Source organism: Cryptotermes secundus, unplaced genomic scaffold, assembly GCF_002891405.2.
Source record: "Cryptotermes secundus unplaced genomic scaffold, Csec_1.0 scaffold5, whole genome shotgun sequence".
NCBI classification, from domain to species: domain Eukaryota; kingdom Metazoa; phylum Arthropoda; class Insecta; order Blattodea; family Kalotermitidae; genus Cryptotermes; species Cryptotermes secundus.
The window spans coordinates 5,620,452-5,646,888 of record NW_019724742.1 but is presented as its reverse complement, the minus strand read 5'-3'; the positions used below and the strand labels follow the sequence as shown (position 1 = coordinate 5,646,888).

At 39.8% G+C, this 26,437-nt stretch overlaps 1 protein-coding gene across 4 annotated transcripts in view; it reads right to left on the bottom strand.

The window, feature by feature from the left end:
• Positions 1-389: 389 nt before the first annotated feature.
• The window catches only part of LOC111862766, a 32,631-nt gene continuing 6,583 nt past the window's right edge, over positions 390-26,437 (bottom strand). For all 4 annotated transcript variants that reach the window (XM_023848428.2, XM_023848425.1, XM_023848427.1 and 1 more), the window contains exons 3-11: positions 24,127-24,850; positions 17,304-17,526; positions 16,135-16,325; positions 15,157-15,315; positions 10,419-13,115; positions 5,048-5,394; positions 4,750-4,841; positions 3,942-4,117; positions 390-1,427 (exon numbers count right to left, since the gene is read on the bottom strand). In XM_023848428.2, the coding sequence (XP_023704196.1) occupies positions 1,281-1,427; positions 3,942-4,117; positions 4,750-4,841; positions 5,048-5,394; positions 10,419-13,115; positions 15,157-15,315; positions 16,135-16,325; positions 17,304-17,526; positions 24,127-24,850 (4,756 nt within the window). In that variant the 3' untranslated portion in view covers positions 390-1,280. The remainder of the gene's footprint in view (positions 1,428-3,941; positions 4,118-4,749; positions 4,842-5,047; positions 5,395-10,418; positions 13,116-15,156; positions 15,316-16,134; positions 16,326-17,303; positions 17,527-24,126; positions 24,851-26,437) is intronic.

Sequence of the window (26,437 nt, the reverse complement as noted above, 5' to 3'; positions counted from 1 at the left end):
CCGCTGTTAAGGAGTCAGTCTGTATTATTATGACTGTCAATTTTTACAAAAATTTAAATAATTCTTTTTAACATAATGTGTCACCTGATCACCTTGTTTGCAGCTGAAGAAAGAAAGACTGCAAACTCTGTCCTCTGTATAATTTTAAAATTGTCACTTGAGAATACTTCTTTTTGAGTAAATTATGTTTTGTGGTGTAACCTGTAAGAGCACTGACTGCACATGTCCTCCCTCCTTTTGAACATGCACACCTCACAACAATGTAAAGTTCAGCTCCTGGCAGCAACCAGAAGTCTAGGTAGATTCTTAATGCCTACAGCAGCCACCTCAACAGGATTAATTAATTAGCTTGTCTTGATTCCAAACTTCCATGGCATAAATCTTGNGAGAACACGGAGGCCATGCGACCCACACCCAATCCATCTCTCCAGAAAGTTGTTGCCCAGCCAACTGTGCAGCACTCAATATGCAAAATGTGGAGTGGCACTGTTATGCTAAAACCACATGCTCTTGTGCACATGTACAAGCATATTCTCCTATAAAAGTGGAAGTGTTTCTTCAAGAAAATCAGAGTAATGCACTCCACTGAGAAAATCCTATATCACATATAGTCTGAATATATAATAATCTATGATTCTGGCCCAGACACTGACACTAAATGAGGAGCGATGAGTAGCAAGAGGATTCTCCATTGCCCATAAATACAAGTTGTATGGAGTGCACGCATTTCTTGTAAATACCGCGTTAACAGTCTGTAATATATAGCATACTAACCGAGGGGTGCAACCCTTGTACTGATTGTACATTGCAAGGGTACAATTGATTCTCACGCAAAGGCATTCTGAATCTGACAAGTGCTGGTTGATGCACATCTTCCATGATGAACGCACGCATGCAGCATGAGAGTCTGTTTCCCTCAGATTATGATGCAGCACTTCAACTTCCATTCCAGATATTCCCTCAGTGCAGAAAAAAAATCCACTGCAAAAGCCATACTAAACATTTTTCTGGGTGCCACTGTTCTTGTTATCATCACTACTGTCCAAGTCTGTTTGCTTTTCTTCAGCTATCTACTGTCAACATCTCTCAGCATTGACCCCACCCCACCACCAAACAATCACAATAATACAAATCACTGTAAACATGTCATAAACCTGACACAGATGCAAATTGGGGGGGTGGTATTTACACTTTGAGCTCCAATTAATCTTCCTAACAACCTCCGTAAGTACTGTATCATGTCTCTAAATTACTCTGCTACAGAAATCATTAGCACACAATCAGCTATCACTATCTAAAGCAGAACTTTTGGTTGGTTTCTTATCATGGGAATTCCCTTTCCGTTTGGTAAGGTTTCGTCTTTTAGTTTCTTGCATCTTCTTCTTCTGCCTGCTCTGCTGTCCTTGGGCAGTGCGGAAGGTAATGCACTATCGACATGTTAAAAAAGAAGAGATTAAATACATCAACAGTGATCAAAGGAGTGCTGATCAGCAGAGGGTACCTACAGCTTAGCCTGAGCTTCAAACACTGGGAAGAGTGGGGAACGGTATCCTTCACACACGGGTAAAGGTGAGAGTTTCAAGTTGTGAGCGGAAAAATCTGCAAACTAGATGAGCCACTAGAAAGGTCCAAGAAAATTTCGAGGGATACACAATCCACTTGTCCACAGTTATGATGTTCATTTACCAGGTAAAACATAAGTACTGTATGATAAACATGGATCATTCTAATAGACATCAAAATGGAGGTCATCTGAAGTAAATACTCAGAAGCAGCAGCAGTAACAAATCAAAACTGTATTCATACACAAACTAACCCCATTCATGCTAGAATATAAACTCCTAGGTGCTTTCCATAGCCTAAGTTACTTAAGCCCTTTAAATGCTGTCTGTGATGCATTGTTTTGATAAAAAGTTAACATTTCAGCTATTTTTTATTCAAAATTTATAAAACAAAACAGCAGATGAAAAAGCATTGATCATTTACCTTACATGCCTTCCATCCCATTTTATATTAAAATTATGCTTTGTGTAACTTATGAAATACTCACCTGTCACTTGTTTCTGATGCACGTTAGGGTTTTGTGAAATAATTCACACTTTTCAAAAGTACGAGTACACACTGAAAAATATTGCATAAAAATATAAAAAGGAATCTTTTGTGAAGTGTAACACTGTCTGGAAAGCTATACTGAATGCTTTGCATCACCACTCTGTACATCTAGTGCTGACCTCTGTTTAGTCTCACTTCCATGTGGAAGTTTATTGATGGGGATGAAGGTCACTTGCAAGTTGCCTGTGTTACTGATAACAGAAAACTGACACCAGTACGATTATCATGGAGGTTCGATCTGCGTTCTCCAAATTGTGTTTCGATTCTTTTTTCAGTCGCTGAGGGCATACAGCCTCCTTGTTGCAACAGTAATGTAAGATTTTGTTGGGATGTTGCAATGAGATTTTCAGTTTGGTTTAATATTATTATTTGTTTCAGCTCACTAATGACCCCTTTAATGTTACTGTATGATCAGATAATGGGGTAAGTAACATTGCAATCTAGGTTGTCTTGTGATGTTAACATGGCTTTTGGTGATTTTCTAGGTTTGGGGTAGGCAGATGGCCCCAAGGGATTATTTTATGTTATCTGGTTTTCTGTCTGGGCTGACCAAGGTGGTCAAGGTCATAATTTTGCATCTGTTGCAAAGGCTTATTCATGGTCAGAGTTACTATTATTGTCATTGTGGTATGTCATGAATTTATGTTTTATTCTTATTAAACATTTGTTCTTTTTGAGATTCTGCATTGCTTGCTGAATGCTTAAGCTTGGACACCCAATTTCATCTGTGGAGAACTGTGAACATGACAATGGAACCAGGGATGAATGCAGCTACCATCCCAAAGCAGAGAGTAGGTACACGAGGGGAGGAGCTGCTAAGACTTCCAGAAAACCATCCTCCTGAAGTCATTCAATGTTGAAAACAACAATAAAGATTATTTATACTATGTACACTTCTTTGTTTTCTGTCTTTCCAAAACTTTTTCTGTGTGTGGTACTGCTTCAGACAGGAAACCACACACAGTCTAACATCACATTCACTGCATATGTAACTGCTCTCTTTCCTCTTCCTCCAGTTTATGGCAGAAGGTGTACACATATGACACTTCCTCATTATGTTCTTTAGGCAAGGAGGCTAGACATATAATCTGGAAGAGAGGGCTGTTAGATGGCAAGGAATTTTATCCCCATAACGTTTTCCCCCCCCCCCCCACACACACACAAACACAAAAAGTCTCGCAATTTCAGCAATTTCAACACGATCTGTAAGTTCACAAAATTTCACTGAAATTGGGCTGCCAGTTAAAGATTTACCTTCTTATGTGATTCAACATGGAATTACCCCAGTATCAATATTCTGCTAATAGATTTAGAGGGATGGCAAGGTGTTTACTATTAAAAATCCAGATCTGGCATACTCGTACCTTTGTAGTCCAGGAACAGCAACTTCAGATCTCCCATTTCTGAAGGTTCTGTGACCATATTTTAATTACAAAATGGTCTAGTATTTAAAAAATGCAACATGCGGCTAGACACACTACACTTATACACCAGTGAATGCTTGGCCAGGTGGTGTGTGTGCAAACTCTATCACAATATTGTAACACAAGACCAGTAACTGTTAAATGGCATGTAGTGTTTGGAGAGTTCTGCCACCTGGGATATGCACTGTGTAGTCCACTGAAAGCCAACTGATGCTTCAGAGGAACACAGCATGAAGCAGGCAGAAAGCCAAAGGTTTGATTCATGTTTGGCTTACACATAACCCCTAGAATAGAGGTGACATGCTCCTCCAAAATGTTAGTCAACAGACTATATAGGGTTATGTTTCAGAGTACAGAACTCTTCGTAACCTCAGATCCTATATAATGTAGTATTTGATCCCACACCTGTTCATCCAGATAATCCATGAGTTCATTCATCTTCAATTTCAAGTTGTTTGCTTTTAAGTTGGCATGTAACTGTTCCAACAAAACTGGTTCATATAGCAGCACTTTCTGGTGAAGATTAGGATCATCTGTGATAAAACTGTGGACTGCTGCTGCCAAATTTGGTGTTGGTTGAACTGCAAAAATAAATATGTAAATCTTAAAACTTGAAAATATTACACAGTAAAATGCATAGAAATTGCTGAACTAGATCTTAACTAGCCCCTCGGAGAAGAGTTCTTCTTAAGAAAAGTTGCTCAGTTTCTCTGGATATCCCATGCAATTTTTCTGGAACCCAAATATTTATTAATGTGTTCACAACAGCTCACTATCGCCCCCTATCCTGAACCAAATGAATCTGGTTCACTTTCCCATCCCATTTCTCCAACATCCATTTTAATATTATGTTCCCATCTACACATAAGTCTTCAGCATGGTTTCTTTCCTTTAGGTTTCTCCACCAAAACTGTATCTTCTCCCTCCTGCAGGATAGACTCCCTACATAACAGCATCCCCCTACCCGAACTGGTGACCAAGGCTCTCCTCATCCAACATGTTATCCAAGGAGTCATTTGTTTCAACTCCCAGGCTGAACTGAGGGATGTGGGCTTCTTGACAAGTACAAGATCAGAAATGAAGGGTGTGACCTTACGCCCTTCTACCAAAAGTGGCTTGCTTTTTTACACTCATTTCTGATTCTGTACATTATCATATCATTGATGAGGGCTAAAGGACTTATGGTTAAGTATTATTACTAAGAATTACAAACCATCCTGTGATAAAGGAATGTCTCCGTGGCTGCAAACACCAAGCTCCTCAAAAAATGCCTCTTCTCTAACACTCATGGCACTACTTGATGAGCTGGAATTCAACAGAAGTGGCACATGTTAATTTTAAAAAGCAACAGTATCAGTTTTGCAATGTTCCAAGAAAATTAATTTCTTTCTTCTCCTTCACATAGGGAATGCGATGCTGCCAACAGGAACACAAATATAACTGCATTGCGAATAACTGTTGTACCCTCACGAGTGCTTGTAATAACAAACTTTAACTGCAGGCACATTTACCTTCTCTGTGATGACAGCAAGTCATCGGAATCAGAATCTGCACCACTTTGAAATGCTGTACTTCTTTCTTGTCTAACTAGATTTCCTCTGTGACAACAATCTTCTGATCTCATCAGTGGACTTCTTGATGTCCCTAAAACATTAGGTTTTCTGACTGGACTCCTTGGAACTTGGGTATCTGAGCCTGGTTTCTTGAAAGGTGATGATTCTGCTCCTGATTGCTCCAGATCATCCTCTGAATCACTCACTGTGATGTATGGGTGCAACTGATCATATATGTATCTCAGCATCCTCTTAGCTTGTCTCCTCGTCAATGATGGCTTCAGACCATACTTTCTAAGTTCTTTCTGTAAACAAACATAACCACTGCCAAACCAAACCACATCCTCATATTCAGTGCTGTGAGAGCCTCAAATCTCTCTTCTGATCAATTTTTGTCTCAAATCTCTCTTCTGATCAATTTTTGTATTACTTAACAAAGCTGTATCAATTGTAGACATTATGTAACATTAAGCAGGACTGGAAAATGATGGAGGGTGACAGTGGATCTGGCAGAAAATTGCCATGGTCTATCTGTAGACATTCCCCTACAATTTTCCTGGAGAGACTCGGGAATACCATGGACACCTGTAAGGATATCTTATTCCTCAACTAGGTTTCAAATCAAGCTCATCCTGAACACAGGTCATAATCACATTACCACCTCTGAAGATTTCATCAATGACTTACACCTCGATAACAATATTTTCAGTAGAAGCTTCTAGCAGAATTAAACATGTCCAAATACAACGGGCAGCAAATATCTGGGAGCACAAAAAAGTGTGTATTATATCTATGTAAATGTCACACTAACATTGCAATTAATAGGATCAGTGACAATGAGTCAGTCATGAAGATATGTGAAAAGCAGAAGAAATAACTAGCACTTGAAAGTATAGCTTTCTCTACAGACTACATGGATGCTGGTATCCCCATGCACTGTCATAAGATTAACACTGTGGTTCATGGCTCTCATTTTCTCCATGCTTCATATCATCATCTCCACTTTGCATCCACTATTACATTACTAATAACAATGACAATAACCATTTTGTGGAAGTACTTTCTTTTTAAATATGAACTGGGACAGCTCAATCAGACTAGCGATTGACTATGAACTGTATGGCTCCAATCCAGGTGGGGGGGCTCTATGCCCTGGGGTAAATTGACCAGGGCATGAAGCTGACCACTCACCTCCAATTAGTGCTGAGGTCAAAATAATGTGGATCTATACATCCTATCTCCCATATGTCTTCATGGTGTAGTGCTTAATTAGTTAAGCACAGGGACAACTTTTTTTTACTTCTGATAAATTATCAGGAACTCTATTACACGAAGTGGAATTCAAATAATTACACAAATTTACAGAAAAATGTACTGATTATATGGCACAGCAGGTCCATTTCTGGAAAAATTTAAGCAACATGAAATCTGATGTTGTCTCAGTGGTGAATATTAAGACTGTTATCTTCTGGGATGTAATGCCGTGGGGTCTGCTGCCTCCATCAGCAAGGCAAAGTCACTTCCAGCAGATTATCAGACTACGTACATCACAGGGCTGTGGGTGTATAGCTGAGCAGTTAAGGAAAAATTGTAGGAGGCTGCTCTGTTATTTGCTGACACTAGCAGCTTCTCATATGTAAGAATTTGCCATACCTGACACAACAGAATAGGGGAGAATGAAAATTTTAATTAAACAAATCTCAGCATCTGGATACAGTGTATATAGGCCATTAGCTGTAGGAGTGGCGTGAGACTAAACCCCTTGGTACAGCATGTGGCTTCAAATGGGTCCAGAGTACTAGCCCCCTGATGACTGATAGCTGGGAGGGAGAGACATAAGTGACTGGAGGAAAACCTGCCAATCTGTGCACCACAAACATGACACAGACTACCCAAGGATTGATGCTGGGCCACTGCAGCAAGAAGCCAGGGACTATCAGCCTGACTTATGGCAGTCTTACAATGAGTATAATCTCCAATTTAAAAATATATGCTGCTATAGCAGCCAATAATAGGCAGCCTTGTAGTATTTTAACTGTACTAGCCTACCTAAAGGCAAAAAGAAAGGGGGGGAGGGGAAGGAAAGTTATCAGGCTGTGCAGGCCCATAGGGTTTAAGAGGTTGAGGCTCCCATATTTTCTAGACAACTGGCTCACATATGGCATGGTGAGGTTTACAGCTTTATGTGCCAGTCATCCTTTACCCCCAGGAAGATTTCTGGTGCTTATTTCTGTTAGATGCTGAGTTGACCTTAGAGGTCAAAGTGCAGCTGAAAGCATTAGGTCAACTGAATAATCCAATGATATCATCAGGAATCAAACCAGCGACCTATTGGCTTGTAGCATACATGAGGACAGAATTCATGAAAACGTTTTAACATACTTAATCCTGTATGGTTTATTGCTGAGTGGCGCTGGGCACACTACCAACAGACTTGAGACTTGTTACCCTTCACATTAATTTGACTGTCAGCTAATAGTTTTTGTAACCCCAAAGAACTGAAATAACCAACTTCAAGAAACTGTGTAATGTACCAACTTCAAATTGTTTGTATACTAATATCTACCAAGTTCTGGTCAAGAATGTTTGGACTGCATGACCCAACAGTTTTTTTTTTTTTGTATTTGGGAACAACAGTAACAAATCAAAATCTTATTCAGGAGGGAATTAAGAGGAGACTGAATTCAAGTAATGCTTGTTACCATTCAGTCTAGACTCAAGTGTCTATGTATTAAGTCCGTCAATAATTCAACGATCATTACAACATTCACTATGTTGAATGTTGTAATAATAGTTGATTACTGATAGACTTAATACACAGACGTTTGATTAAGGATGTGCAACGGGATGATGAAATACAGAATCAGTCCAGAACCTTTTGTCCTGTTGTCTGATTTCTAACAACATAGAAATTAGAATATACAAAACTATAATTTTCCCTGTGGTTTTATATGGGCATGAGGCTTGGTCTCTGACATTAAGGAAGGAACATAGACTGAGGGTGTTTGAAAATGTGGTGCTGAGGAGAACATCTGGATTGAAGAGGATTAAGTGATAGGAGGTTTGAGGAAACTCCACAACTAGGAGCTTCACAACTCATACTCTTTGCCAAGTATAATTAGAATCACAAAGTCAAGGAAGATGAGATGGGCAGGGCATGTAGCATGTGTGAGGAAGACTAGAAATGCATATAGGATTTTGGTAGGAAAGCATGAAAGAAAGAGACCACTACGAAGACCTAGACATATGTGCAAGAATAACAATAAGATGAATCTTAGGGAGATAAGATGGGGTGGTATGAACTGGATTGCTGTGGCTCAGGATTGGGACCAGTGGATGGCTCTTGTGAACACGGTAATGAACCATAAATTCTGGGAAAACCTTGAGTAGCTGCACAACTAGTGACTTCTCAAGAAGGGCTCAGCTTCATGGAGTTACTGGTCCATCTGATGCTGACAGCAGCTGAAAGTGAATAATGGATTATAAAGGAGTTGAAGTGATCATAGCCTATTTAGCTACTATACCAGCATCTACCTGGAGGGACTGAGAAATACCACAGCAAACCTTAGTCAGACTAGCTGGTGATCAACTCAGGATTCAAATCCAGCATCTCCTGCTTACCAGCCTAGAGCATCAATGTTATACTGACCTGCGAGGCACAAACCCTTCAAAGTCTGAAATTTATGTAAGCAACATTAAGAATTCAATTTGTAACTCCCAGAAGACATACATATCCGATACAGAGACCAACCTGTCTATAATGAGCAAAGAAATGACTGTTTGATCTCACAATAATATGAAGCCCAAAAATATACTGGGTAGACAAAATGCAAAGCTTTTTAATGTTAAAATGGTTGGTACATATAGTAACATCTAGGTTAAGTGCTTGCCACACTTAATGGAGCAGGATGTACTAAAGTTAAACATTCCCTGCAATTTTGACAGGAATCATTTTTCATTCCAGAGTAAAACCTTGCTAATCCAGTCACACTTAATCTGGACTGAAATATGAAAAATGCTGTTCAAAGTTGAGTACATATGTTAAAAGACACATGGCATTTAGGAAGACAGACAAGTCACTTGTCTGTTCAGGCAAAACGTGACAGTTTCTCCAAACCTGCATTATTATGTTAAAAACCAAGTACAACTTCGGGTCTTCTACCAATGAATAAATGTACTGTCTTTTTACAGTTTTTAAGTAAAGCCTCTAGAACAATATTTAGAGAGCTGGGATAGCGCAGTCGGTATAGAGACTGCCTATGGGCTGGACAACTGAGGGGTCAGAGATCGAGTCCGTGTAGGGTGATGAATTTTCTTTTCAAGAAGTCATCCAGACCAGCTCTGAGGCCTACCCAGCCTACCTAATGGGTACAGGGAGTTCTTTCCCTCGGCGTAAAGCGGCTGGGGCGTGAAGCTGACCACTCACTTCCAACTAATGCCAAGATCAAGAAAATGTGGCTATATACATCGACTCCCCCATACATGGTCATGGCATACTACTTAATTAGTTAAGCAGCAGTACAACTTTGCTTTCTTTTACAGTGATAATTTTTATTTATTTTCATCAACATTACTTACATCATTAAATTTTCCATTTATTTGTGTTCTATGTTTTTTGTTTTTAATGGCTACCTTTTGCTTCATCAATCCAGATTAGCAAGGGTTTGTTGTATGTCTATATGAAAGTACAATGCAACTTACCATCAAACTATATATCGTTTATTTCTTTATGCTGCTTACCTACTGGGCTTTTAACAATATGTCATCTACATCAGGAAATTAATTACATAACCTTAGATGGTAACTTGTACATCTTACTTAAGTTCCCGGTAATACACTGAAAGGTTAACATACTGAAGCACAGAAATTACATTGGTCTGGTAGCATGAGCATACAGAGAATTTAAACAGTGTTGCAAAGGATTATGTGTCATCATTTGGGCTCACTTTCCCTTAGCTACTTTATCCTGTATCTGCCTTCTGTGTGTGGAACAGTTTTACTCTTTGGTGATCAGCAAATATCATATTCTCACAAGAGTATTAAGCTCTTCATCTTGTAATATAACACACTGTGATTTGAAACATATACATGAACACTTCAGAGGAACACAGTGCTTCTCCATCTTCATGCAAAAGTAGTGCACCTTCTACCCTGAAGATCAAGGCAGCGTGCATCACTGAAACACTAATACCCATCTCCAACACTACACATTCCATTGAGATTGTATCTTATATTTTAACTTATTCTTTATTAAACAAAGCCTCTTGATGAAACTACTGGTATAAGAAATTAAGAATGCCAAAAAGTCATACCAAAAGTGAATGTATACCTTCAGCTGTGGTGTCTTCATCGCTGTATAGTCCGCAGGTGGTGTGACTTTGTCTGAGAAGATAACGTCAGTTTGATTCTGGACTGGTGTTCTGTGGTTTACAGTCTTACTATGGTTTGACAGAGATTCTGCCGGTGTTCGTGCATTTTCATCCCTCCAAAATACAGATTCACTTAACGGGGCCAAAAAGGAATTCTCAAGCACAGCGTTCACTTTATGACTCCTCTTGCCATGAGACAGAGATGGTGGCTCTTTTACATTCTCTGAAATGTTTTTGCCTTTTCTAACTGGAGAGCCAGTACATGACGATGAATGATTTGTTACAGATCCCTGAATCTGAGATTCTGGATGAGAAGATGACAAGCACAGGCTTCTCCTGTTACTGTGTCGTAAAATCGTATGCTTATTTGAAGAGATGCTCAATTCCAGAGGCTTTTGGGATGTGGTCTGAGTTGAAATCAATTGTGGCAGACACTGGGAAAATATGTGTGGCACTGAAGCATTACACATTTCATCAAATTTGTCCCAGTCATCAAGGTTTTGCATGTTATCATCAGATTTCATGCATCCATCATCCTCTGCATTTTCTCCCTTTTGTTTTACTGTTGTTGCATTATCCTCAACTGTAGTTTCTCTGCTGTTATCATTAGCATGACTTGTACTATTCTCCTTTGACTTCTTGAACAAATCACTAAAAACTGTGAACTCTGGACATTCTTTCATGGCATGTGTGGAACTGTGTTCGGTTGCCATGTTTGTGTCCACTACAGTTTTTTGAACTGGGGAACTTAACATCAACTCTTGAGGTTCAGCGGATTCTGAAGAGCTACTCTGGGTCATATCCAATGTTGCTCTAACTTCATTTTCAGATTTCATCAATTTGTCAGATTCCTCGTTGCATTCTGTCTTATCAGAGAATGTTTCAATTATTTCATCCTTAGTACTGCTTTGGCATATCCTCTTGACAGAAGATCTACAGTGATCACTTACAGCATCAATTTCTGGATGCTTTCTTTTTGTGTCCATTCTTTGCTTTATTTCTCTCTGCACATACACACTGCTGGTTCCAGGATCAGAATCTGATAATAAATGTTCAAGAAAATCAATGCCATCAAAATCTGAATCAACTTTCACAGTTTTCTCCCAAGAGTCCTGTAATGGAACACACACACTATAAACTTGTGACTCTGATAATGTTGGGGAATTTTCAGAATTTTCATCTAATAGATTTCTTTGGCCTTTGATCTTCCTTGGAGAACAGCTGGCTACACTGTCTGACATGCATGTGTGATCTGGCACCAATATGGATGGAAGGAGATCACATTTATTCTCAATGTCATCAACATTTTCTACATGTACCATACCTTTACCAGAGGTCACACATTTATCGTCATGTGACTGTGATGAAGAACTAATCTGTAAGTCATCAGGTATGCATACATCATCATTAATGCATGTAACATTCTTCTGAAGAGTCAGAGATGTACCAACACCTCTCATGGTTAGAGACAGCTTATCCAGTGGGCTCAATACAGAGGTGATCTGGGTATCACTTAGCGCCAGTTTATCTGAAGACATAGGTGTAAACTTGGTCTTGGTGTTATACTGTGACAGCTTATCTGATGACATCAGTGCAGAGTTGATTTGGGAATTACTTTGTTTCAGTTTATCTGACATCAGTGTAGAGCTGATTTGGGCATTACTTTGTGCCAGCTTATCTGATGACATCAGCAAAGAGCTGTTCTGGGCGTTATTTTGTGATAATGATGGTTTACCAAGCATACTTAAAAGGCAGTCCATGCTATTCCTACCTTCTTGTGATACTGGTTTTACATGAGGTTCCTCCAGATCATCAATAAACAGGTCTGGAGACAAACTGCCACTGCTACAGGGCCTTGATTCAGCAGAATCATGAAATTCATTCTTTGTCCCTGAATTTGTACTTTTCTTGGTTAATTCTGCAGCAAGATTGAGGAACTGAAACGTATCCTTAGAATGAATTTCTTTTTTGGGCGAGCTTGCAGCTTGAGAGCTGGCACTCGTGTCAGATGAACAAGATGCATGAAGGGCACTCTGTTTCTTACAGTAAGATGCATTGTGACATGGTGACAAGTTTAGAGAAGCATCTTTGCTCTTATTTACTTGGCCTTTTCCACTCTTTACACTTTTTAAATAGTGCAAAAGTTCACTGACACGATACCTTTCAGACAGCTTCTTCACACTCAACAAATCTTCTTCATGGAGATGTAGAAGCTTACTGGTAAGGCCACAGTACAAAAACTGAAGGAATGCCAGTGCTGCCTTGTAAGACACATCAACCCACAACAACATGTCTAAGGTTTCCTTGTTGGCTTTAGAAGATACCTCAGAAACAACATCCTGCAAAACAGCTTTACAGCGTACATATAGCACCAATTTATGTGCTGGAATCTCCATTTCTTTTTCAACATAAATTATTATGTCACTCATGGCTTTCTTATTTAAAAATGATTTCCAGTTATTGATAAGTGTTCTTGCAAGACTGTTATCAATACTCCTATCTGTCATAGGGCCCACAAAACTCTGTCTAGTCTTTGTCTCCCTCAGTTTTGCTGTTTCTGTGTCCCTGCTGGGACTTGCTTCCATCTGTGAAAGTGTTACTCTTCTAACTGGTGAACTAGTGTCTTCCTCAGCAGCCATAATGTGGGATTTTCTTTCCTGTAAATAATACCAAATGTGTAAAAGAGGGTAGAGAGGTGCAGCCTAGTGAAGTAAATAATTTTTTGGAAGTGGATTCTTTGATAATTTTTATATCCCATTTGCCTTGACGGAATTTATTACAGGTATAAAGCAAATTACACTGCAAAAAATCGGAAACTATTTGCTCCTTCATTTCATAAAACCTTTAGATTGAAGTTCATCTAAATATCACTTAAAAATTAAGTTTTTATTACAAAGAGAACTGATTAATTCTGTTTAGAGAAATAATCACTGTTTATTCTAAGAATCATACAGAACATATAAATAGTGTTCTCAAACCTTATATCATATGGTGCATACAGTTACAGCACAGTCATGAGTGTGCTATAACCACTTCAGAGATGAATTATAATTCAGTTTATATTATCTAACACATGAAACACTGCTACTGCTCCCACAGAGCACTTCTTAGAAACATGAGAATGACATGCAGTAGCTGTCCTGCAGCCTAGAGGAACACCAGGTCACAACAAATGTAGCACTGCACTGAGCCTGAAAGTTCTTTGAGATATACCAAGTGCGAACAGAGAATGAATCATGGAACAGTTCTGGGAATACAACTGCAGTGGCTAAAGAGTTAAAATACCAATGCTGAAAGTTGTTTAAAATGAAAGCTGTACCTCTTCATGTGATACTTCTTTGTTCTGTATATAATCTTTTGCATGGGGTCCTGTGGTAGCATAGTTGGTTGTGGCTCTATGCTACAAGCCAGATGGTAGCAGGTTCGATTCCTAATGTGGTCATAGGATTTTTCAATTTGCCTGATCCTTCCAGGCGCACTATGGCTCTGGGGTCTACTCAGTCTCTAACAGAAATGAGTACCAGGAATCTTCCTGGGGACAAAGGGCAGCCAATGCATAAGTCTGAAAACTTTACCACCATCTGTGAGCCAAGTGTCTAGAAAATGTGGGAGCCTCAATGTCTCATAAATGCATGGGCCTCCATGGCCAGTTATAGGGAGAATTCTTTTATATAATTTTTGTATAATGAGCTACTTTTCAGAAAAATGGCAGGGGCAGGACAACACTGGCTAAGCTGGGCTAATATATATCATTACTGACCTCTACCGGCCAAATATAATCTCCCATTATATGGCACTGGCAAAAGAACTTAAAATGAAAGTAATGGGATGTTTTATATTGTAGAAAATGTGATAACCTCCTGCAGTCTACTGAGCCAACATATGCACCGGCATAGCAATATAACCCTTGGAAAACAGAACTTCACTTCATCTAACACCCTTTATTGTAGGCTCATAAAAAGAACACTTTTAAATGTTTTACATGCTCAGATAGAATGACAAGTAGTAGTACTGGACTTCTGTGTCTGGTCAGGTCACACGCTGCCTTCCAGCAAAGTTGTGACCTTTCACTTAATCTCTCAAGATTGGTCAGTTCATACATGTCACCCTGGATCTATCAAGTCTGCATCTATCTATGGCCCTATAGCCCTTGTGTACTTTGGTGGCCTTTTCAGTTTCTTAATCCATACAGTCAGTAGGCCTCCTTGGACAGGGGATTAGCCTGTCACAGGCTGCTACCTACACACACAACACAAACACAGAATACACACACACAGACATCCATGCCTCAAGTGAGATTCAAACCCATGATCCCAGTGTTCAAGCAAACGAAGTCAATTCATGCCTGAGACTGTGCAGCCACTGTGACTGGCATCAGATGTCACAAGAGTTAAGCAGTGCTTGACATACCTATCATTAGGTGTAACAAATATGTGTGATTAACATTTGTGTTCATTTTGGTAGAACGAAAATAGAAAATTTTGAAACAATGACTTGGCATTCTATCAGAATAGTGCATCAGTGGAATATAGTAGTCTCGTAGGGGTTTGAATGAACTGAAGATTTCTGCAGACAATGTTGTCATGTATAATCACAGTGTACTGGGGATTCAAAATGAATAGGAATGCTCTCACTGTACGCAAAGTAAATCCAAAAGAATACTGCACATGCAACAAGGAACAGATTACCCAAGCTTACCGGAGTTTTAATCCATCCTGGGATTTGGGACAGATGCTTCAGCTTCGCACCAACTGGTACTCTGTGAGGGGATATGAACTTGGTGAGCTCCTTCACATAGTACGACTGAAACTCATTTTCTGGGCATGAAACTGAGCCCATATTCCATAATGTGCATGACTGTGATACAAACAGAACACACAACTGTCACTGGTTTTCAGACTGAAAGTAAATTACTAAGTATTTGCACTGTGGTCTTCAGTGGCATGGCGCCATAAAGTCTCGTAGGTAGGCGCACAGTAAATTCTTCACGGGGGGGGNAAGGTATCAAAATGTGGAAGTTTTATATAAGTAATATTTATACAAACTTTTAATTAAAAGGCAATGTTCAATTATTTTTTGTTCACTACATGGTTTAAACCACCTCAAGGTCATTAAGTGAATCAACTATTTAATTTTACTTACTTACTTACTTAATCTGTTCCTCTTATACCTTCACCATGACAAGGTTTTTTTTTTCCATTTTGATCATTTTACAGATGGTAGGACTCCTTGGACAAGTGATCAGCTCATCACAAGGCTTCTACCTAAACACATACACACATCCGTGCTGTGTAGGATTCGAACCCAGGATCTTGGCTTCCGAGTGAGCAAAGACAGTACATGCCTCAGACCGCTCGGCTACTGTAACTGGCTGTAACACACATTTAATGCAACTGTCATGGACACTCTGGTCAAGATCACAACACTGCTTATATAGTGATTAACAGCCTTGCAAACCTACAAGATATCCCTTGCTATGGCAACTCACTTAGTGGCACTTTCATGCTACCCTATATTTTAACACTGTCAGGAAAAGAGATAACAGAGAGAGCTCTGTCTGGATGGACAGGGTTCAATTCATAGAGGACGTCAGAGGCACACCCACAATCATGCTCAGTTCTTACTAGGACCTCTTTCCTGAAGAATACAGCAACTAAACCAATAAATTGCACTTACCTTATTCTGGTACTTCCGCAAGCTTTCGGTTGTATTAACGTCCTGTGTGTTATGCAAAATGTTCACTGCCACAGATGGTGTACTGTTCTCCTCTCCCATAAGTACGAGTGCAACCTTTTCTGTTAGAAGCCTTTCCCTCTCTTCTTTTGTTCTGCTCAACAGCAATGGGTTGCTATTCTTGCTCTTCTTAGCTGAAATGTTTTGGGATTACACATCAGCAATGGGCAGCTGTTCTTGCTCTTGTTAGCTGAAATATGAAACTATCTTTATTCTTTGCATCCTGTTGTGTTAATGAAATATGGTGGCTGTCTACACAACAGTTTACTTAATAAAAACAAAGAGACCAAAGTTTCAGTATTCACATACTGTGGTTACACTGTACCACTACATATTTTGACCCTGACAGATGATCATCACATGGATTCAAACCCAATAAATATAATAGAGTCACTGAACTACAAGTTACGGTTAAAATTAATTTCTACAATGGAGTTATGGTTTGATTTTTATAAGTATATAATTTACATTCAGATCCTTGTAGACTGAAATGCATTTCTCTTAGATCATAAAAGTAGCAGCTCACCAAGTTATAGCCCACAAAGTCCATGTTATGAACACCACATTCCCTAATACTTACATTATATTGTGACAAATATGGCTGTTGCTAGACAGTGGTGCAGTAACCACATTTCCGAGGTTATACAGTCAACAGCAGGTCCTTCGTTACTTAGTAGCTGGTCACTAGGCACATTTTGTAGCAACAGACAAAACACAAAAATAACAGAATGACAACTAATTGTTCATGGTAGTGACCTCTATTCAGATCTCCAGAAGTTATAAAGGGGGCGACACGTGAGACCGCTCAGCAGAATTCATTCGGGAGAGATTCTTCATTTGTCAGCTGTCACAGTGGCAGAGAAGACACTCGTAGTCCAGTAAGGAATGGAGCAAGTTTCAGACAGGCATTGATTGTGAGCCGTTGTAATTGCAAGTAATTGTAAAAGAAGTGCCAATAAATCCAATCATCCAATCCAGCAGCCATTATTATTAGTCATGGAACCCAGAATGTGTAACGATATCCAAATCATGTAGACAACATATGAAAAAACAGAAATAGTGACATATGTTCGTTTAAATTCAAGCAGAGTTGAAGACAAATATGACCTTACCAGATTTGTGTCTTAAACTGGAGGGAACCTGGATTGCTGAACGTGAACTCCTGAAGCCAAACCTCTCCAATATTTGTTTCTGTTGTACCACAACCTCATGACCAAGACCAGCCTCCAGTAAACAGTTTTCTTCTTGAAGCTGCTCACGTTCCTCTGCCTCTTGCAGTGATGCTGACAAAGCCAGTGCCAGCTGTAGGTTACTGTCACTGCCATTCTGCCCACTCTGAAGCAACAGAATTGCATCTTGTGTATTGGGACTGCCCACATATTATTTTGCTCCATTAAATCTGGAATCACTGAATGCAAAATCAGAAATAAGGCCTGCTCGTACAGGTCATATACCTATAAAAGCTATTTTCTAGGACTGTACTAGTGAAAATTAGATTCTCTGATCAATTTCAGAATTCTTGGATTGAAAGTTTATTCATTCAGCTACAGCCCTGACTGATTGTGCTGCTGTCATTACAGTGAAACTAGCATAAGACAACAAATAACTGTGTCTTTCCTTAACTATGCAATGGTTGTAACAAAACATACATGATATTCAAACTAAATATACAGGGTGTCCCAGGAGGAATGTGCCAAACTTCGGGAGGGTGTTCCTTATGTTAAAGTATGCCGATATAACCCAAAACACCTATGTCCAAAGTTGAACGGTTACGGAGATAATGGCCCGAGAAAAGTGTGGTCTTCTAGCGGGTCCACGGATTATACCTATCAGCTGAGAGGAATTATCTCTGTTTGTCCTTGACTGCCGTGATTCATCCTATCCGTGCTTATGGAGTTGGCTTTATCAGAACGCGCAGTCAGCACGTTACGTCATCGCTTACCATTCATGTGTCATGTACAGTGCTTGGAACTCTTAACGACAACTTTGAGATGGCATGCGAGTTTTTTGTACTTCAATTTTATGGCTTCATGTCACTCACAAGTTAGTTTGATGTTACGTACATTATTAACGTTACAGAATCCACATATTCCTGCCAGTTTTAATATCTATTTTGTAATCAACAAGTGTGTAACCCCGGTCAAAGTTTGACACTTCTCTGGCCATTATCTCCGTAACCGTTCAACTTTGGACATAGGTGTTTTGGGTTATATCGGCATACTTTAACATAAGCAACACCCTCCCGAAGTTTGGCACATTCCTCCTGGGACACCCTGTATATTACACATATGCTGAAGAGCACAGTCTGTTTATTAATCAATTAATAGGGGAAGTAAACAAAAAGTAAGGAACCAAGAGAGTCATATATAACCCATCGTTCGTCATGCTTTGGCATTACATGCGACACTGTGCTGTAACTTCTTGCACAACAAGCATTCTTGGACCTATGTTAAGTGGGTCCTTTGTCACCACGACATGATTGATCCTCAAGTTGTGGATGGAGGAGACAGTCTCCAGATATAGAGGGTAGCTGCAAATATAATGAATAAACAGTCACGGGCAACCAACAAGGGGTGGTCCTCTAGCTTGGGGGTTGAACTAACAACTCCTCACCATAAAAAAAAGATTGTTACAAAATGTTATGCAGTGCCTTGGACGTGAATGGATCCTTTGAAATGGTCTAAGCAAAGGAAAATGGACATGCGACTTGTCACAGTGAATGTATGGAGTCTCCACAGGGCAGGTTCATCAACAAACGTTTCACGAGAAACAACAATGTATAAGCTAGTTTATTTGGGAGTAGAGGATATTACAGGGAGCACACGGTAGCGTTGTTAGTTGAGCCAATATGCTACAAGCCGGAAGGTGGCGGGTTTGATTCCCGATGAGGTCTTTGGAATTTTTCAATTGACCTAATCCTTCCAGCTGCACAATGGCCCTGAAGTTGACTCAGCCTCTAACAGAAATGAGTACCAAGAACCTTCCTGGGGGTAAAGGGTTGCTGGCACATAAGGCTGACATCATCATAGCCATCTGTGAGCCCAATGTCCAGAAAATGTGAAAGCTTCAAAGTCTCATGACCCTGTGGTCTTCCACAGCCTGTTACAGGAATAGCTCTACCTTTGTTACCTTTATAGCACATTACATTAGACAGGAGTGGCGTTGAACCAGCAGGTGATTATACAGTTTGGTTACACCAACCTCTGGTGTAGTGACACCTTGGCTACAGCATCAAATATTGAGTGGTACTAAATCCAATCTCTATAAAACATGTGCTTTCCTGCCTCTCAGAAAGACAAATATTGAAAAGCAATTCGTTTATAATGGCGGCATCTGGCACCTTTTTCTCTCTCAACTTCTTTGCATGGATAGAATCAACAGAACTTTTTAAACAATAAAGAAGGACTTAGAGAACTTGAAATTCTCAGTATCCTCGGAAAATGTATGGGAGAAGTACATTCAGCAACAAACATGCTTCAAGAAATATGTACATACTGTGACATAATTATGTAAGCACTGTTTGTTGTGTGGGAACAGCTCAATAAGCAAGCAAGCCATCACTAGCAATGGTTCACGAACACATCAGCGACAACGAATGAACTGTTGGAAACAGTGTTTTCTATGCGGTCCATGCTGTGGCTACGTAGTGGAAGCTGTCAAGGCATCTTGGCCAGTGGCCATCATGAGCCAGCTGCCACTCTTAATCTTCCACTAAAACGGTTACAAATTTCCACATTCTCCTCTAAAACATTTCTACTGTAAAAAGGCCTGAAAGACAATGCACGGGTTCAAGTCTGGGCAATGATCTTGGCTGGATCACTGAATATCCTGAGGTCTTTTGTGGTTTTCCCCAGTCCCTCCAGGCAAATTCTGGGATAGTACCCTAATGACACCATCACTACTTCTAACAACAACCTACTCCTCACTCCCTAACCATCCTGACATCTGACACTCTACAGTTCGAGCTACTGATAACAGCAACAAATAAAATATATCCTTTCAGAATTCTGTGCCTCCTTGTCCCTGGCCAAGAGAAACACTTACAACAAATTAGACACAGCCATATATAAATACATACTCTGAAGGTTCCTAACCTCAAAAAACATGAAACAATATTTCATTGTCCGAGTTTGTTCCCTAATTTATCAAAAATATCAATGAGAATTGAGGTTCTCACAGCAGTTGTCATGAACACTACAGTCTTCCAGGATGTGACGCCATGCAGTGTAGTATATCAGGTATTTATTTCACAAACTACATATCTTAACACGTGTAATGCGGTAGCATAGTGGGTTGAGGCACTATGCTACAAGTTGGAAGGTTGTGGGTTTGTGTTCTGATGAGGTGGATTTTTAATTGACCTCATCCTTTCAGTCCCACTATGGCCCTGGGGTTGACTCAACCACTAAAAGAAATATGTACCAGGAATCTTCCTGGGAGGGGGGGTGCATAAAGCTGGCAACCTCACTGTCATCTGTGAGCTGACTGCCTAGAGAGAAAGTGGGTGCCTTGATGTCTCACAACCGTATGGGCCTTCACGGCCTGTTACAGGGATAGCTTACATTTACCTTTTCTACATCAGACCTCAGAAGACAATACTATAGTGTGTATAGCCATTTCTAGGCAACAACTATGAAACAAACAACAGAACAATGCCCACTGCTAGGCAGCAGAGTCTTAATAATACAACAGCTGTGTTTTCAATGTGGCCCATGCCAAGAGATTATAAGCAAGACAAGGTTTAGAGTTTAGTCAGTTGATAGTCAGATGGTGAAGGGAAGATTAGGAGGTTGATGTGAAATGGCAGCGAGTGAGTTGCAAGAGTGCTGTCAAAAGTCTGACTATACAGAGAACACTTCACGTGTGATATTTGGAGTGTGTAATTCAGTGAGACTTATAGTTCCTGTGCTAGGATCCATTGCCAGGAAACGGCTAGTGGAGACTGCAACAAGCTGTGGACACTGGTCTGTGTGCCAGTGATCTGTACAGGGTAGTCAAGAGACATGAGTGCAAAAGCAGTCAATAAATAAATCTAGTCACCAATCCAAGCCCTGCCTATAGTCACTCATAAATGTGATATTACTGTAAACAGTACTTACTTACTTACTCATGGAGCTGAGCCCTTCTGGAGGAGCCGCCAATTCTGCAGCCACTCAAGAATTTCCCAGCATTTTATGGAACCCAAAGGTTCATTACAGTGTTCACAAGAGCCCTCCACTGGTCCCTATCCTGAGCTAGATCAAGGCAATCCATATCATCAAATCCTATCTCAAAGATCCATTTTAATATTGTCCACCCACTTATGCCTTGGTCTTCAAAGTGGTCTCTTTCTTTCTGGCTTTCCCAGCAATATCCTACACGCATTCCTCATCTCCACCATTTGTGCTACATGCCCTGCCCACCTCATCCTCCTTGACTTGATCATTCTAATTATACTTGGAGAAGAGTACAAGTTATGTAGCTCCTCATTGTGCAGTTTTCTCCAACCTCCTGTCACTTCATCTCTCTTCGGTCCAAATATTCTCAACACTCTGTTCTCAAACACCCTCAGTCTACGTTCCTCCCTTAATGTCAGAGACCAAGTTTCAGCCCCATACAGAACCACAGGCAAAATTATAGATTTGTTTATTCTAATTTTTATGTTTTTGGACAGCAGACGAGAAGACAAAGGGTTCTGCAGTGAATGGTAAAAAGCATTACCCGAGTTCAATCTCCTCTTAATTTCCTCATGAATCAGGTTTCGATCTGTTATTGTTGTTCCCAAATATCTGAACTGTGCCACATTTTCAAAACATCTGTTTCCTATCTTTATGTCATGATTTTTCCTTGCATTTTGGTGACGAGACAGCAACATATACTTAGTCTTCTCTGTGTTTACTTCTAGACCAACCTCTTTACAAGCGTCAATTAAAGTTTGTGTGTTTTTCTTTATGGTATCTACATTTTCACCCCACAGATTTGCATCATTGGCATAGGCCAACAGCTGATGTGTCCCGTTTAATTTCAGTCCCACCTGGTTTCCCTGGACCTTCCTAATGTCATATTCTAAAGCAAAGTTGAAAAGGAGTGGTGATAAAGCATCTCATTGTTTTAAACCATTCTGGATAGGAAATTTATCAAATGTTTAACTACACAGACCTTACTATACATTTCGTTTAAACACACTTTAATCAACCTGACTAGTTTCATGGGTATCTCACACTCTATCAGAATACTGTACAATACTTCCTTCCTAACTGAACCATAGGCTTTCTTGAAGTCTATTAATGGCTATGTACTGTCTCCTTGTATTCCCATTTTTTCTCCAATATCTGACAAATGCAAAAGAATATTGGATGAAATTTTGTATGAAGTTGATAGCAGTGATATCACCCAATAATTACTACAGTCAGTTTTATCACCTTTCTTGTGCACTGGTACAATAATAGACTCCTTCCACTTATCAGGCAATTTTTCCTTATGCCAAATATACGTAATTAGATTGTGGATCTTACAACGTAATATTTCACCTCTTGCTTAGATAAGTTCTGCCACAATTTGATCACTACCTGGTGATTTATACTGTTTCAATTTTGCAATAGCACTTTCAACCTCAAAATGGCTAGGATCAGATACTAATGGCACCAGCTGTATGGAGTTCTGTCTGTCTAGTTAGCTAGTTAGTTATTGGAGAGGGTGGGTTTCCCCATGCACTTAGACCTGTATTGGTCCATTGTGCTTCCCTCTATGATTTCTACCAGTCTCTATATCCTACCGGTACTGGTGCTTACCATCAGTCCCGCCCAGCCAGCGAGACCGGCTCTACTAGCTGAGAGGTATCTATAATGCTTCCCCCATCTACCAGAGGTATTAGAGACTGCTGTTGGGTTTGGAAACGTCTGTAATTTGGCTGTGACCTCCTTTGGAGATATGAGGTTCTTTTACGTGCCATAAAGCTACGACATGGGACCCACGGCTTAAAGTCCCTCCCGGAGGACTTGTTACCTGAATTTTTCTGCCCTTAAAAATTCGACGACCTCTGTCGGGTATTTGAACCCGCGTACTACGAGTCATGAGGTGGGAACATTACCTCTAGACTACGGAGGCCGCTCTGTCTGTCTAACATCACTGACCCTATGTACATTCAATAACTGAGAGAAGTAGTTCCTCCATCTGTTCAAAATGTGGGAATCTGCTAGCAATCACCATTCTTATCCTTCACTAAGTTACTGCTAGGCTGGTAACCCCTCTTAAAGTCATTTATTCCTCTATACATGTCTCTAATGTCCTTCTTCTTACTGTTCATTGCAAGCTCATCACTTTTGTCTTTCAGAAATTCCCTCTTTCTGTTCCTGAAATGCCTGCTGGTTTTGCGTCTTATATTGTTCAGATTGAAGAAAGCAGTCTTCTGGGCTTTGGCGCCGTGTATATGTGGTGTTAACTGACGTTTCGGAGGAACGTATCGCCCCCATCTTCAGGGTTGAAGAAAAAGTATAGGTAAATCTGCAAGCGACAACACCGTGAGACACGGTAACGCAGACGGTCTCACGGTGTTGTCGCTTGCAGATTTACCTATACTTTTTCTTCAACCCTGAAGATGGGGGCGATACGTTCCTCCGAAACGTCGGTTAACACCACATATACACGGCGCCAAAGCCCAGAAGACTGCTTTCTTCATAGTCACCGCCGTGAAAGCCTCAAATCTTACATTGTTCAGATTATCCCCATTTAACTCTCTTGGATCCTGTAACCACTGCAATTTGTTCTGTTTTCTTTGATCTAATAATTTTGAGCATCCTTCATCAAACCATGGCTTATGCTTCTTCAGTTCATAATAACCTAGACTCTCTTTGGCAGACATTTTTATATTCTCTTTAATAGTTTCCCAAGCTTTATTAACATTCTAAACAGTGCAAAATAAAAAAAAAACTGTTACATCAAACTCTGCTAAATTACCTTTTTTGAAGATTGTTTCTTTACAGTATGAGCAGCTGGGATATCTGGAAGACCCAAAGCTTCTCTCTCAGCTGCCTGTCTCTCCTGCAACTCAACAGCATCGAGAAGCTGCCGTGTTGTTACACTGTGCCGCAATGCACACGCCTTTATGTGCAATACCTGTGCTTCATTCTTGTCGGAAGTTTTCCAACACAGTGGACAATGAAACTTTCTCCTTGTGACACCAGCAATAGAAGTATAAACCTCAGGTACACAAGCTGATACACTGTCTGTTGTAAAATTATTTAACTGTCCCAATGACACACATACATTTTTATCAGAGCAATCATTATCATTGGCACTATTTGTGAGGCCACTCCCACATTCCGTTACATCTACAGATTCACGTCTACACTCCTTGACAGGCTCGTCATTTGTAGGAGCTGCAGTCCTTTCAGCATCAGTACCTTGGATTATTTCAATGGTTTTGCTCTGCAATGAAGGTTTATTTGTGTTATTTATGTTGCTCGGCTTCTTATGCATTTGAGATGTTGGCTCTGAATTGCAACATACTATATGGTTCACATTCTGTTCTCCACTGCTGCAGTGTTCAATGGTAATGGAATTGTGTTTATTCAGCTCAAATATCATACAATTTTTTATTGAGCCATCATTATTTGGCTCTACGCTATCTTGCTCACAATGAACAGTTTCCACACATTCTGCCACAAATCTTGATGTGTTTCTGGGCAAACAAAGAAACAAAAGTGAATGCCTGAAAAATTACTACATTTCATATATTGTGACATGTTATCTTATGCCCATCGCCGCGAAAACCACTAAAATCAGAATGCACACTTCCATGGCAACGAACAGGTGGAAATTGTGGAGTTCCCAAAGTGATAAATCATAGCAACAAATTGTTGTTGAGTAACAATGGGAAATATTGCACTTCCTAAGCAATGGACTGTTGAACCAGCAGGAATAATGCACTTCTGCAGTAACAAGTCAGTCTTAAGAGTCGCCATCGAAGGCAGTCTAGTATTCACTGAGATATAGTGGGAGCACTAATTGTGATACTGCAAGTGATAAGAAGTGTAAAGTGTGTGATTGTAGAAGCAAAGCACAATAAATATTCGCTACACCCTTGACAGCATGAAGTTATTTGCCGCGTGGCTTACCCAACACATGACAATATATATAAAAATGAAAATTTCTTGTAAATTTTCTATTTTCAGATACACATCTAATAAAGAACACAATATGATATTTTCAATATATTATGAAATTTACTCTATACTCTTGCCAAGAGGTACGTTACTCATGGCAGTTATAGCTATGTGCAGATATTGCAGCAGAATTTTTAGTTGCAATTTGCAATGAATAAACTTCAATTTCTCAGTTTCAGTGTTATTTTGTGATACCAGCAAAGAAAGCATCCACATCCCAAACAATAAACAGATACTTCCGCTTGAACATTATAAACACTGGAGCTTGTACAGGGAAACAAAAATTCTCTTATACAGGGCACCAACTTAAGAACTAAATAAGCATAAGTTATCGAGAAACATCTGTAAACTGGGTATATTAGTACATAGGCCTAGGTTTATAGCTGTTGCAAATCTGAACACAAAATTTTGCTGCCAAAAAAGCATCTTGTAATAAGATGCTTACACTGAATTCTGAGTTGCATAGCTAAAATTACATGGGCCCTTACAAAGAGAAATACAACCAAAATACACATAATATATACAAAATATATAATTAAGGGAAAACTGGAAGCAAGAGAATTCAAAATAAAGAGTTACAGACAAGTTGGAATTCAGAACTGTTGACAAAGTTACAACAGATGTGGTTGCAATGGTTCTGCTACTAGAGAGGAAAGGATGGGAACGATACATAGTAAGGAATTAGTAGCAAATTCCAAGGGAAAGGGACTTATGGAATGACCCAGAATAAGAAGGTTCACCTAGGTAATCAAAGACATCAAGACGATAGGAATGAAGTGGCAAGAAACTGAATGTGGAAAGACAGAAGGTACTGGAGATTCCTTGTCCATCATTGATGGTTCGAAGAAATCTTCCCCACCCCTCCACATCAGGGCAGAAGGTAGCAGGTACCTCCAAAATGTTGGTAACCACCTACCAGACTAGTACATGGTGTCACACCCCAGAAGACCACTGCCCTACACAGCTGCTGAGAATCTCAAATCTCAACATCTTTCATGGTTTCATTTCAGTTACTTTGCGAATAACAAAACTGACATACTCGAGCTTTGAGAACTTATGCAGTTTACAAAGTGTTTTGTATAGCATCAGCTGCAAGGAATTTA